Here is a 15,051-nt window from a genome sequence, read left to right as displayed (position 1 = left end):
ATACATGCAGTGAAAAGGCCTATTAGCTAATTCATGTAAAGAGTGGAGTCTGAATCAGATGGATGTTTAATAATGGCACCATTAGGCAGGTAAATAAGTCAGGCCATTACAAATCAAACTGTTAAATATATTGGTTTATTTTAGGCTACCACATGACACTCATTCATGTTATTGAAACAGTGAATGCATTTTTATTGTACACTGCCCTGTACACGATAAAAACTATAAACTGTTTCATTATGACAAGAAACAATGTTTCAATGCTACATTAGGAAGTGAAGTATCATTACAGCAAATTAGTCAATTACCTCCTCTTTCTGAGGCCTGTTTTGCTGTCTGCAGATACACACATAAATTTTACTACATCCTTGTTATATGTACAAAATAAAACATAAACCAGATTATTGTGTTTGTGGTCAAAATATTAAGTACTGGCCCAAACTGTTTTTTTGTAGGAAATATTTTGTAACACTGATCTTTTAAAAAAATCTGTTAGGTAAGCTATCACGTTGCGTTGGTCTTTATAATAATAATAACAATGGATTACATTTATATAGCACTTTATCTTAGACACTGAAAGTGCTTCACGGTGAAGGTGGAAGAACTACTCAGTAAATACATAACACAGAGATGATGTCTCCTTTTAGTTCTTTGCCTGCTTAAAATGCACTATTGTGCATGATTTATGATTTAATACAATGTGAGAACATTCTCTGGTCCAACACTAAATAGTTATACATCCATCCCATTTTCAGAAAAGCTACTCTATGTATTTGTTATGTGCTAAAGGTAGGAGATGTGGCCAAAGTAGAGGAAACGTGAGCTCGTTATGGCACTTGGTGAATACAGATGCAGGTGGTTCTTTAACACCTAATCTCACAATGGTCAAGGGAGGTTTGGCTGATTTCAATAAGGCACTGGTACACGATAAAATGACATGACATTGATATGACCCAAACCCAAATGTCTTTTAAATTAACACATCATATATACACTAAATATCCAAAATATTAGCAATATGTCTGGCATTTAGTTGTAGGGCCTTTTGCACAACCAACACTTCAGTAGATTCAAAATGTTATAACTTATCTTGTTCACAGGCAAAATTAACATTTCGCATCAGTGCATGCAGCAGCAGTCATGTCCAGGTATCTCTAATATGTGTGCACCCATTTTACATACTATGCAAATTTGCATAGCCTACTCCTTATTCAGTTTTTGTTCAGTTCTTGTGTCCACGGAAGAAAAGCTGGCATCTAAGACCCAACCTATAGCAACTGGGTGCTCGAAGTTCAAATTGATGCATTTAAAATAATAATTAAAAGAAGATCAAAAGGTTTGTTCTCCACTTTGTTCCCCTTTCATGGAAGCAGTCACGCCACCTACAAGAGCTGCCTTCCCCCCCCCAAAAAGAATTTTATTGCTGGTAGAAAGTTTTAAGTCACATGGTCAGTGCAGCCTCTGCAGATCACAGCAGCGTGCATCCATAGAAGCTGCACAATACGCTACTTACAGTACATTGATATGCATGAATAGTATATATTAGTAATATTTATGTACATCTGGTTTTCAGTGGCTTACATTAATATTTTAATACATGTCCCTGTTCATGACCATGTGCTATCTTGTCAGTACATGTCCCTGTATATCTCTTGCAGGAGCGGGTGCAGTGATGTGTCCTCTGTTGTCTTGATTTCCTGCACCAACTGCGCATGCTCGGTGACCAGCTCCCGGAGGTCGGCCAGTTTCTGCAGCAGTCTGGGGAAGAGGAAGTTGTTGTCGGGGTGGTTGGCCAGCAGGTGGAGCCGTAGTGCCTGAACAATGCTTTCTTGCAGCTGCTCGACCAGAGGCATGTTGACCAGGCCTGGGCGATCTGATGGGGAAGGGATCAGATAGAGGGAGAAAGAAGAAGGAGGATTCCATTTCTTTACAGTTTTCCCTCTTTTAAATATAATTAAATATAATTTTCCAAACAATGTCGGTTACCTCCGCAGCAGATAATAGTAGCCACAAAAAGCGCCAGGTCAGTGTCATCCAGCTCCAGGGAGTTGAAGCGTGTGGCAAACTGGAATTTGGGCTCCATCATATCACTAAAAGGCCGCCGGAGGCTCTTGAGGAACTCTCTGGTGATGAAGCCTCCACCACGTGCCACCAGGAGGCCGTCTTTGTTCATGCAGGAGGCCAGAAGTGTGAAGAGGGCTTCGTAAACGCCGTACTTCAAGAGAGTCACCTAAACGGGCAGGTGAGAAGGCCACAGCATTACTCACGTGTGTTTTTTGTGTCTCTAACTCCTTTTTCACATAAAATTACAAAAGAAACAGCTCCTTTTTCATTCAAGTTAAGTAAAATCTTTCTTCTCCAGAAGAAAGGCAAATGACAGATGCAGCATCCCTTAACACACCTGATCATTCAGATCCAGGCTCTGGAAACCTGGCACCGCCTTGGCGAACTCCGTCAACTCTGTGACCGTCTCCACTGAGGTACTCTGGCAGCAGTGGAAGAGCCTGGCTTCGGCCTCCCTCTGCTGGAGCTCCCCACACCCCACAGCAGGAACAACCCCCCCAGCTTGAGGGACACTCTCGGGTTCTGCATAGTCACCCTTTACCATATGGACCGCTAACGTCCTCTCTGCCAGCTGGAACGTCTCCATGTCGTGAATGATGAAAGGCTGCTAGGAAAACAGGTGAGGGAGAGGATGTTGGTAGTTGAGGAGACAGAATAAAGAATATTAACTTTAGCTTCTTTTTATCCTTTACCGGCGTGCTGGTCTTTCCGGTGAGTATGAGCCGAGCTTTCGCCTTGTTCATGTTAAAGTTCTTCATGTAGGCTTCGTGGATCTGCCTGACCAGAATCTTGTGGTCCGCCAGCATTGGACTTGCCACCTCTTTCTCCACCATCTTGCTTTCTGCCTTTAGCTTTAGCTTCTCCGCCTGAGGCATCCGACCAAACCGGATGGCTTGTGCATAAAAACATAAATCATTAGAAACAGCTAAAAGACTCTCAAAGGTGAGACTCTCGCTAGGTGTTTTACTTTACAGTAAAACTACAGAGACATCCGACATATCCTGCTACAGCAAACATGCATGTGTGCAGACACACACAAATATCCACCCACAATCTGGTGCGCTCTGTTCTATTTCCTCTCTTCTAAGGACAGCGTGTCGTCTTCCTCTCAGGTTTCTGACACTGTTCTGCCTGCAGTGGGAGGCCATCGTAACAAACCCAATGACCCCTCAGCAGTCAGTGCAGATGACAGGCCAGATGTGAAAGTATATGGGCCTGTATTTTCTCAGTGTCAAGCAGGATCCAGCAGGACATTTTTCTTTAAAAACTCAGTCAATGTAAAACATGTTGAACTGGAGCCAAATCACAGAAAGACACGCCCTGCTGTTGTTGTAAAGAACACATACTATGGTGTGTCAACTGTTATGAGCAGAGTTTTATATTACTTATTTTTGCCTATATCCAAGTTCTTTCAATGCTATAGAAGTGTATTATGATTTTAGCACTTGCTAATATATGTTTTAAAGCAAAGCTGTTTTGACTGATAGTGTTACAGATTATTTTGCTCTCAAAAATGTATTAAAAGTTGAATTCATAACCATAAAAACACACTCTTGCTTAAATGAATAGACTCAGCAGTTTGGGCTGGCTCCAAAAGCAAGTCAATCCGGTCAATCCCCATAAGCCCCCATGTTTATTTATAAATATATATATTTTAAAAAAAAATTTTTTTTTAATATACATACATAATTAATAGAATGGCTCCTTTAAATGACAGGTGGGTACAGAAACCACGCTTCATTTGCCAAGATGGCAACGGCTGGAGCTACCCACGTTGAGCTTCACAATCACTCTTCAGAAACCTAGCTAACCAAGCTTGCTAGCACCACTGTCTTGCCCAAATATGGTCACGTCCAGTGTCTGGTTGCAAAAACCAACATGTCAGTGGCCAAACTGCCAAACCCAAGGATTCAAAATGGCAGTCCACAAACCAATGGGTGACGTCACGTTGACTACGTGAACTTCTTTTATCCAGTCTAGCTGTTTCTCAATCTGCGTTCTTTTCTGTACTTGTGTTTTTGTGGACTTGTGAAAAGTCATCAGTCGCAGCCCAAGTACTGTTCCAATTCAAGAGTCCGTAATCTAGCCAAGTACAGTCAAATACCTGGATGTGTTCTTGCTCTACAGCCCTACAACTGTAAGTTATAATACTGCTGTTATTGTGTCACGGAATGCAGTTTTAAGAGCTTTTTTATGGGGGAATACAGTCATTTAAATTCGAAATTTGTGGAGTCTTGATTTCTCAAGATACAGCTGATTGGAAAATTTGCTAAGACGTTTTCATAGATGTGAGGTCCCGCCCGCTAACGGGACCTGCCTTCATCAAGTTCGCTGCTATTCCAATTGCAGAATGAGAAACACTGAGAAACACCCTATGTCAGAAACGTATGGGTGACGTCACAGAGACTATGTCCATGTATTATACAGTTTATGGTACGGCTTAACTTGGTATGGTATCACCAGTAGCTTATTGTGGCTAATGTTATCTAATGTTAGTCAGCTTTAGCTAGTTAATGCTGTGTCATTGATGTTAGTGAGTCCATTTTACTGATTTTATGACTCTTATGTTTACATTTTTTTTTAAGAAGGGCCTAAAGACTTTTTTATTTCAAAAGGCCTTTTAACAGTCATGGTTTTAAATTTTTTGTTACAGTGTTTTATTGCGATTGTTAATTTCTGGAACTGTTTTTAACCCCTTGTTGTTGTAGCACTTTGAGATTTCCCTGAAATGTAAAGTGCATTATAAATAAAATTTATTATTATTATTATTACATTTACCATTATCCTGTGCTGGACAATTATTCTGTAATTCAGGACTTGTGTCTGTTATTTAGCTAAGTTAGCAAAGTTCAACATTTTTGGAGGTTTCAGGCCTTACCATTATGGGACATGCCCACAGAGAGGCACTTGTGGAATCGGCAGTACTGGCATTTGTTGCGGTTCTTCTTTTGGATTTTGCAGTTGCGTTCACACTTATCATACTCCAGCTTTAGCCTGATGGTCCTCCTGAAGAAACCCTGGTTGAGAAAGAAGGACACATACTATAGCCATCAACTTCATTTGAAGATCATACGTAAACATTCTGATTTAAGTACACAAAAAGCTCACAGAAATGCTCCTGCTACTTCAGCCATTCATTAAAATCGGTGTCTTTATGTTCTGCACACTCCCCTTGCCTTCCAGGTCAAAAATGACCCACTCTTGCGACACTTCTGTGATGACTTTTAGAGAAGAAATCAATTTTGCATGAAGAAACAACGACTGCCATTCAGCAAGTTGGAGAATAACTAGAGAGAATAACTACTTCACAGTGCAAAGAGATCTGAGCCTGCCCAAGCATGCAGCCCAACCCGTGTCTGACCACATGTTTAAGCCTTATTTAACAATGCTCTTGGCTTCCCAACCACTCTGGCTTAGTGAGCTTTCAGTTCTGAATTTCATGGGGAGATTGGACCTTGTTCTACCTACTCTCAAGTGTTGTTATTAGGCTGTGTGTTCCTCTACATAAAACATCAGCTCAGAATTCAAATTCCTGTTATACTCACGAACAAGTCATTCCTCTGTTCATGAAAATAACAGGCGGATTAATTAGTATTTATCCATGACATCAGATCACCAAGGTCATCATTAGCATTTCAGAGACCTGTATCTGCAGCAACTTTTTATACTGTACATGCATTCCGTGCATTTAATGCCCCGGTAGGACCAGTGTCATATTATATTTTGAGTTGGACAGTACAGTGAAATTACATCTATATTTTAAGAGATATATGCTTCAAGGTGTACAGTAAGCTCTGACGTGGCTGTCACCCATATGACAGAACATGATCCTTTGACGTACGAACACATTCCTCGTCCTGTCGAGCAGGAAATATGGTTTTCTGACAATTTATCTGGAGCCACATGGTCACGCAATAAATCAGCCATCCTCAAACGGATACTTTAGAGAGCCTTTATGTTGAAGACACATTGTTATTAAAAAGTTATCATATGTCACACACACCACTTTTTGTGTTATTTTTAACCCAAGAAATCTAGTTTTGCGGGTGGGACATAGGTGTAATCTTCACGAAAACGGTTGAGAGAGATATTTTAAGTTGGAGGCATAGTTGATCATTAAAAATACATTACAAAACAACAGAAATGCACAAGGAGGATAAAAGAGATGTGTGTGTTTACAGCATGCATGTCTTTGCATGTCAAGCCAGTACTTTGCTGTGATATGAGAGGTGAGTAACAAGACTACAAAATGTATTGTGCAATGCTTCCTTAAGGGCAAACGTCATTTAGTGACACATGGGAAAAAATGTTTCAATTCAGGCATTTGTGGCACACCTGTTCATATTAACTTCTACCTATTGATAACTTTTCCATTACTGAAGGACTTCTCTGAGTGTCTAGCGGCTCTAAAATTCCCATACACATGCCATAGCGTCATCACAGCAGACTTAAACCACCACAGCCTCAAAGCACATTCCATTCACATTCCCACTACTGAGCGCGGCTCTCTTAAAGCGATGTGTTGAAAATTATATGACAGAGCCTGTTCAACATAGAAACCGTCAACTGTGACTCCTACACATCACAAGCCAGATTTTAGGAGTGAGGTCAAAATACACCCCTCGCATGTGCAGGGTCAAACAGTTAAGCGTCATTACGTCCCTGCTTTAGAATAGCAGTAGTCAGACGCAAGGGCAAACAAAGATGAGCATTATTTTGTTTTAATTATGATGAATGAGATGTGAGTCTGAAACCAGAGCCCTGCAGGGAGATGGCCAGTTTGGCAGCACTCTAAAAACACCCAGATGTGCATTTTGCAACTGACAGGACATTCTGCAAAACCTGGACAGAGAAATAAAAATTGCACATTGTTAGCCTTCTCCCTGTCTCGGAGCGCCAGATCAGAGGAGTGAAAAAAACTCTCTCTCCAGCACGGAAAAAAGGGGTGATTATTGAGGAAACAGAAAAAGGAGCGCACCAGTAGCATCTGAAACAACTCTGTCTGATTTCTTGGCCATTATGTTGCTGTTGTTGCGTAAAATAAACACAATGTCAAGATGGAGCAGCTGTGGCTTATGGGAGAAAACTTTAAAGCGGACGAGGTCACAAGTTAAAAAGTCATGCAGAAATAGCAAACAACGGCTCAGATTAGCAGCAACAACCTGCCATCGGTTTAGAGAGGTATGAGACTATGACAAGCTCACATGACTTGACAAACAATGCAGGGATGAGCCTTTAGCGCAAGGAACTGACCACTGAGCATCAGCTACAAAGTGATCTCACTGTTACTGTTTTCTAATGACATTTTTGTGCTCCCTAAAATCTAAAAGGAATTTCAGCACAGAAATGTCCTGGTGAGCAAGACTAATTCAGGCCTGATGGATTTGCCTTTTTCTCATATCATTAAATCCCAAAGATGACCCAGTAAAAAGGGAATATTTAGCATCAAACACAGCAGGTATCTGTGCCAGCAGCATCTCCGTGTGTGTGTATTAATGTCACTCAGTTGGGCTCTGTGCCAAGCAGGGGAGAGGTGACGAGTCAGCCAAGGCCACTATGTCCCCCACCTCACATGATCTGGCTACGTGTCTCAGAAACCTTCCACTGGCCTCTAAGTCAAGCACCTCTGCATGCCTAGCTTTATATGTGTTTGGGTGTGCGTGCATGTGTTTGTGCGCGTGCATACACACAAGTGTGTTTGTGTGGTGTCTTTTCACCTTTGATACAGTTGCATGAAAGACAACATTTACCTTTGCAGCACACGGGAACATTTGCTCTGTCTTTATGTCCCTTCTCACTTTGTTCAACTATGTACATGCATACCTTGCAGCCCTCACACGCATGCACCCCGTAGTGGAAGCCTGAAGCCTTGTCTGAGCACACCCGGCAGTCCAGGTTGAGGGGAGTGACGCTCTCCTCTGGGCCTGGAGCTGCTCCGCACACCCCGGACGATGGACTGGAGGCTGGGGTCAAGGTGTCTATAGCCAACAACAAAGTAGAAAGGAGACAACAGCGTATGATTTCACTAGGCTACGCTTTGAATCAATTCAATCCTATTGTAAAATTTTACTAAAAAAGAATTCACATTATTCACTTTTAAGATGAGAAGATCGAAACCACTCATTCAGTATGTCTCATGACTCGTGTAACTACAGCCAGCAGCTAGTTAGCTTAGCTTAGCATGTATGTTTTCAACAGGTTTAACAAACGAGATATAATATGTAAAGGATTACCATTAGATTTATCTTGATACTCAAAGCGCTTAAAGGGAGTAGCGTGTTGGATATGAAGAGCTCAGTCGAAGGTGACAAAAACATCAATTCTAATTGAATCTTATGGCCATATTCTGCAGATAGAGAACTTTAATCTTACACGCTGAATCTTTAAGAGTGAAGGGGGGAAACTCACCTTTAATCACCAATGTGTATCTCCCACTAGGGTGATGCATGGCAGACGCTCACCACACATCAGCTTGAGATGGACAGGGAGGAAAACATAGAGCTAACTACACTGGGGGATGATTAGATTGCCAGATGGAGAGAGCCAGATTAGAAATTTTGCCAGGAAACCAGGGAACCCCGTACTCTTTGCGATAAGAGCCATGGGATCTTTAATGACCACAGTGAGTCAGGAAGTCGAAACTTATCTCATCTGTATAACTGTATCTCCTACAGCATCCCCGTCACTGGGAATTGTTTTTTTTTTTAATTAGGCCCAGAGGGAAGAGTGCCCGCTACTGGCCCACCAACCCTACTTCCAGCAGCAACCCATCTAAGTGCTACCCAAGCCCACACCTGCTTAGCTTCAGGCATGTAGCAGGAACAGGTTACATGTTGGTGTAATATGTGAGCTGTAGAGCTGGACAGAGCCAGGCTAGATATTCCATTGTTAAAGCTAAGCTAACCAGCTGCTTGCTGTAGGGCATACAGATACAGGAGTGGCACCGATCTTCTCAGCTAACTCTTGGCATGAAAGCAAGTAAGTATACTTCCCAATAATACTCTTAATTATTTTTGACTTCAGGGCTGAATGTCATTCACAAGTACGAAAAAAACAACCACCTTTCAACCATATATACTGGGTGATAAAATAAGCCAGTGAGCAGAAGGTAAATGTAAGAAAGGTTATGTACTGTAACAGCAGTTCTGGGAATACCTACATGCAACAAACATCTGTAAAACAAAGAAAACATATTGAACAACTAGTTATAACAATGAGAACAAGCTCCCGTTTCTATTTTTGCATACTGCATTATAATGTGGATTTAAATTATTATTTATTTATTTCTGTATAATTGGAACAACCCTGATATTGGACTCTTTAACAAATGAACCATCACAGTGATGGCAAAACAAGATATCTGTTACACAGATCAGGATAAATTCACCTGTTTTCCTTGACAGAAACTGTATTTCACTTCGTACCCTGATGGTTTCTGTCAAACACGCCACTGCCTTTGTCTGCTTGAGTATACTGGGTAAGTGTCTCCTGCACACTTAAGGACTTTTAGTTGATGGGTCTCCATAAACAGCACTGGCCATTTGTTCAAGTGCTGCTCAGGAATTTGGAGACAACATCATGGAGGAGACACAGAGAGAAAGGAACTGAGTTGTATCTAATCTGCTGTTATCAGACACACAGTGTTGTACATTGGTCCCGTCAGTGCATTTACATGTGGCAGAGTGGATCCAGAAGGTCACTTTTGTAATGCTCCACATCACCTGTCAGCAGGAGTTCATGAATGACACGTTCAGTACAATTTTAAAAGCAGCTAGAGACCTTCTGGTGGTCAATTTATTCATTTACTTATAAGTTATTTTATGTACCTCATGTACCTTGTGACAATTTGAGTACTCACCCAGCGCAATGGAGCTCTCAGACCCCGAGCCTGTGCTCTGGTACTCTGGGAAATCAAATCCCAGCGTGTCACCTCCTATAGTCTTGGAGATGTCACGCAGATCCTCCATCAGGTCTCCACACAGCGGACTGTCCAGCAGGGAATCCCCCAGTGGGGATGGGGGGCTAAAGAGATCCCCTGCCATGGTGGAGCTCAAACCAAACCTGGGAGGAACAACCCCTCACTCACCAGACTGGGATGAAAGGGGAGAGAGAATTAGGACAGTGGGTGATAATGAGGCAACCGTTAGATTGGTTGTGAGTTTCAAAACATCCAGAGCTCCGGAAGAAAAAAACTCTAGTTAGCTTTCAGATCAGGTGCAACTTCTTTTCATTTGTTTAAGTAAAACAAAAACCTGTCATGTCTCCGCCCATTTCAAACATAAACATATGAGCTTAACTTTCTCCAAACCTCCCTGAGTTAGATCAGACAGAACTCTGGCTGTGGGCTTGTTAGTTGTTGTCATGTTGGAAAACGGAACTGTTTGAAAAGGGTCTCTGGGGTGAAAGAATCTGAAAATGCCAGCCTCGCATTTGAGTGTGGATTAGTGTTGGGGCGGATATGACGATTTATACTGCGAGACAATATACGTTTGTCAGCTGTCTGAGATTTTGCCTGACCATTAACGCTCCACTGGCTGAAAATTATACTGTGTGGCAACTAATGTTTACTGGAACCATCAGTCAACAGAGGAAGAGCCCATGCACCGGGCAATAAGGCTGCAACTTATTATATTATTATACTATTAGTTATATTAACTACATTTCTACAGACGCAACACATCATGTATAGGGGTAGCTCAGAGCTGCTTTATTTCCCTGGTTTTTATTTATTGTCTTGAGGAGTTTTCTGTTAGCGTTTTGTTTTGTGAATTTGTGAATGTGCATCCCAAGAGTTACCACTGAGCACACCACTATCTGTTTGTGCCTTTTGCTCTCGGATTTGGCTGGTTGTAGGTTTCCCATGTTTCAGATAAAACATTACAAACTATTACTATAGGTGTAACACTTAGGCTACTAATGCCAGAGGTAAGGTTCATAATGTGAAGGTGATTGTTAAAAAAAGGGAACCATGCCCATAGAGTCAACAGTAGCACATTACTCACAGATTAATTTCCAACCTGAATAGCCAAAGTACACAAACTGCAGTTTGTTGCAAAGCTCTGATTTATAGACCGATGCTGTACCATCATACATGCTGTTTTACATTGTATGAATAGCTTTTCAGTGTACGGACACCCAGCTTTAAGTCAGTTTCTGTCTATGTCTCTGGCTGTCTGTCCTCTTAGAATGGTTCCTAAAGTATATGTGTGGGAGGGAGTTTGGTGGAGCTCCCAGCTGCTCACAGCAGGGTAAAGGACATCTGTTTGAGCCATCACACAACATCATAGCACCATGGCCATATTCTGTAACGCTCCCTCCAACTTCCAGTAATTCATGGCGGCAGATGTTTGCCGCTGTTGTTCTATAGACTGTAGTCTGGCTGGCTTGTCAGATGACAACTTTACAAAGCATGCAGCCTGTAAAGCCTTTAAGTGTGAGATAAAGGCAGAAAAACAGGAGTCTCCTAAATACTTGCTCTTACATTATTACACACAACTGTATCTGTGTTATAATGCTAACAAAAGGTATATTACATCTAGGCAGGAATCCCTAACATGCTGTATCTCTGATCTAATACATGGAGAGATTTTTGGCTATGGGGCAATCCCAATGCAAAATCTCAGTTTACACAGCTGCATACATCTGTAAGCTGAGCACAGAGGAAACATTAAGTAAGATGAGAGTGGGAAGTTAAAGAGGGCTGGTTGAATGTGACAATTAGGTTAAATGTTGCCTTTATCTCTCTGGGTAGAACGTGTTGCACTCTGTCAACTCCAGAGGCCAGACACTGAGTACGTGTTTGATCAAAGAATGCTTGTTCTTGTTTATCTAGTTTTTGGGTTGCAGCATTTCAGGGGACAGGTCCTGACATTATTCCAACATTGTGCAAGTGGGGGGAAATCTGTGAGTGTGTGTAAAAAGACATAGGGCTGTGCCTGGAGTTTATTGTTCACTGTAACATATAGTGTGTGTCGTCGAGACACAGATTGAGATAGCTGTTGACTAACTGTTGTCTAACTTGTCTGTCGAGCTGCTTTGGTGCATAACATCTGCCCTCAGACAAACTCAGTCCTGGCAGTCGACAAAGATTTCTCCATCAAAGGGTACATTTGGCAAATTCTCTGCAACACAATAAACTCAAGTAACGCACGTAGCTCATGTTTTCCCTTCTATCTCTGGGCATGGATGTCTTTTCAACATCTCCAACACAGGTTGTATCCAAAATGTGTAGGATTCGATCTCAACACAAGCCAAACCATTTCATTGCAATGTTTAGTTTAGTTAATCACTTTTTTGTTAATAAAATGATTTTTGATACTCGTTGAAGTCATATTTCAAGCAACATTTGATTGTCCCCAATTCTCAAATGTGAGAATTCAGTGCTTTTCTTGGTCTTGCATTACAGTGAATTTAATAATTTGTGGTTTTGGACTATTGTTCAGACAAAACAAGACATTTGCTGATTTTGTGATGGGCATTTCCCACTGTTTTCTGACGTTTTATAGACCAAACAGTGGATTAATCTAAATAATAAACAACACAAATGAAAATGAGTTGCAGCCCTAACTGAATGATAAAAATCTGCTCTGAAGTTATGTTGCCTCTGACATTCTTTTACTCTTAAAAAGACTCAACAAGTTATTTAGTTGACGGTCACAAGTTTCTGGTGAACCCACCTGTCTGTAACTTCAACCTATTTTATTCTTTAAATATGTTGGGTCTCCGTGTTGATATACATAAAATTGGCCGACAATAACCTCTTAACTGGGTTGATACTACTTTTTTCCCATGGCCCACCCCATGTTTCCCCATCACCTCAGAGGACATTGTGTTTTAAATCCCAGAGGAACTATAATTTCAGACAGAGCGGCTCTATCTTTAGGTCACAGGAGAAGAGGAAACAGGAGCTGCACTGTTGTCAGCTGCAATCAACAAAGCATGTTAGCAGATGACAGCGAGGACACAACAGAAGCAGGATCAAGACCCCATTCGGTGGTCCCCTCTGCTAGATCAGGATCTTGACCTCTCTGCAGCAAGGTCATCCGTGAGACACACAGACCATAAGAATCGGCCTCAGAGCAAATCCCAAAACCTACTTCCCCAGTTTGAGAAACTAGATCATAAAACTAGCTTTGCATTTGACTGGAGTGGCTTTTCCTTGACACTGTGTGTGTGTGTGTGTGTGTGTGTGTGTGTGTGTGTGTTTATTACAACAACAGGTGAAGCCATGACTAGCCAGGAAGTGGGGCTCACAAAATAAAACAAGATACTGAGAACAATCGGCTGCATTCGGCTTTTATACAGAAGCAGGAGACAGAAGTCAGCAGCTACAGTGCAGTACGATTAACAGTTTAGTCTTCCAAGAAAGCCCTTTTCACTTAAATGCTGTCTTGAAGGCGAGATAAACATTACTTTCCGCTGTAAAGTCTTTAAAACAACAACAGGCCCTGTAAGGTTTATAATCCAACTGAGATAACAGTTTTGAGATAAAGCGTATGAATTACCTCAGAGGCTGCGATCCGAAGCATTTCCAGGTGCCGGGATGGACATCTGTCTATGATCAGAAGAAGGAGGTGTTTTGGTCACGGGACGCTCCGACACACTGAGACCGATCTGCTCTGCTGAAAACTTGATGCGTCGCCTTCCTGCGTGCTGTCAAAAGCTCCGTTCATCCTCGGCAGGAAGTAACGTAGCGACGGACGGCGACATGGCGCACACACCCCCCTGACACACCTATGCTTTCGACCAATGGACGTGCAGGGATTTTTTTCTTGGCAGGACGAAATCACTTCCCGGTGGCTCAAGACGTCACGGGTCGATGAGGACGTGTGATGTGACGTGCTCTCATCTCCGTTGTCTCCTTAATTAAAAGGCAGGGATGTCAGTAAACACAACACTCTGTGTCTGCTGATAAATAATTTACAAACGAGCCACTGTAAATCACTCAGTGTGAGTGAACATCATATATTAGAGGATAATTAGGCCTTCAAAAATGCTCACTTAATAAATGAAATGCCAAACAATTTAGTACAAGGCTGCCTACTCAATATTACACATTGCACTTTACTTGAGTAAATCAATTGTATGTTATACCTCTACTTTACAACATTTCACAGGGGAATGTTGAACTTTGTACTCCTTTACAACACATTTATTTAACACTTATAAAATATGATGCACCTATAGATTAAATGACCTTACAGTGTGTAAAACAGTAGCTATACCTCGACAACCTACTGTAAAATGCCACCTACACGTGAATGCATCAGTAGTAATAATCTAATAATTATATAGAATAGTATAACACTCACATGCGCCATTTTACTTTTGATATTTATTTGATTTTTTTTTCAACAATACTTAAGTGACATTTTCAATGCGGGGATGTTACTTGTAAGGGAGAATTTTTATCTTGCTGTGTTGCTCTGAATACTTCCTCCACCACTGCTTACTATATGTCATATATGTTAGAGAATGTGATTCATAATTAAACTCTACTCGAGGTGTTTTCATGTGGTAAGTCATATAAAAATGTACATTTTAATACATATATTAGTGTAATATTTGAACATTAGGTTACTGCATTGTGCATCTATAAAAAGTGTCCTTTGGTTAGGGCAGGGTGGGGTCCTGGCCTCTCCCTGTAACTCCTGATTTGGTCTCTTAGGGACTAGCAGTAAGCAGCACAACATTACCTACACATTGGGGCATGCTCTGCTCAGTGCTATATCCCATTAGCCATATGGTATCCTATTAGTGGAGTATAATAATCAGGTGCATATCCCTGACAGTCCTTTGCAGCTGGCTTTTGCACAGTCCACATCTTAAAAACCCTTCTTTGATGAGTGCACTTCTCTTCTTTACGTCTTTTCTTCATTATTTGTATACTCTACCAAAAGAAATCAGTATGAGATAAAGGTCTGTAGTTATCGTTGTGAAATTTGCATGTAACCTTTAATGAACGTGTTTATATTAAATGACAAGATT

At 41.4% G+C, this 15,051-nt stretch overlaps 1 protein-coding gene across 2 annotated transcripts; it reads right to left on the bottom strand.

The window, feature by feature from the left end:
• Positions 1 to 116: 116 nt before the first annotated feature.
• On the bottom strand, positions 117 to 10,140 carry LOC119917911 (peroxisome proliferator-activated receptor alpha-like). Of its 2 annotated transcripts, none has more exons than XM_038738331.1 (7): positions 9,923 to 10,106; positions 7,888 to 8,042; positions 4,943 to 5,081; positions 2,757 to 2,956; positions 2,402 to 2,671; positions 1,987 to 2,230; positions 117 to 1,873 (listed from the first exon to the last, which is right to left on the bottom strand). In XM_038738331.1, exons 1-7 carry the CDS (start codon positions 10,104 to 10,106, stop codon positions 1,629 to 1,631), a joined length of 1,437 nt encoding a protein of 478 aa, XP_038594259.1. In that variant the 3' UTR covers positions 117 to 1,628. The 2 variants fall into 2 exon arrangements, with proteins under 2 accessions (XP_038594259.1, XP_038594261.1); XM_038738333.1 differs by having other exon boundaries at positions 1,629 to 1,873; positions 2,402 to 2,668; positions 9,923 to 10,140.
• Positions 10,141 to 15,051: the final 4,911 nt, after the last annotated feature.

Source organism: Micropterus salmoides, unplaced genomic scaffold (assembly GCF_014851395.1).
Source record: "Micropterus salmoides isolate LMB-PRFRI ecotype aquatic unplaced genomic scaffold, ASM1485139v1 Ms_hic_scaffold_23, whole genome shotgun sequence".
NCBI classification, from domain to species: domain Eukaryota; kingdom Metazoa; phylum Chordata; class Actinopteri; order Centrarchiformes; family Centrarchidae; genus Micropterus; species Micropterus salmoides.
This window is presented reverse-complemented; position numbering and strand designations above follow the sequence as displayed.

Excerpts from the sequence above, each read along its gene's own strand:
- LOC119917911 (XM_038738331.1), bottom strand. The coding sequence starts at position 10,106 with ATGGCAGGGGATCTCTTTAGCCCCCCATCCCCACTGGGGGATTCCCTG. Across the intron at positions 5,082-7,887 it reads ATGCGTGTGAGGGCTGCAAG|GGTTTCTTCAGGAGGACCAT; the intron begins GTATGCATGTAC and ends TTTCTCAACCAG. Across the intron at positions 1,874-1,986 it reads TACTATTATCTGCTGCGGAG|ATCGCCCAGGCCTGGTCAAC; the intron begins GTAACCGACATT and ends CTTCCCCATCAG.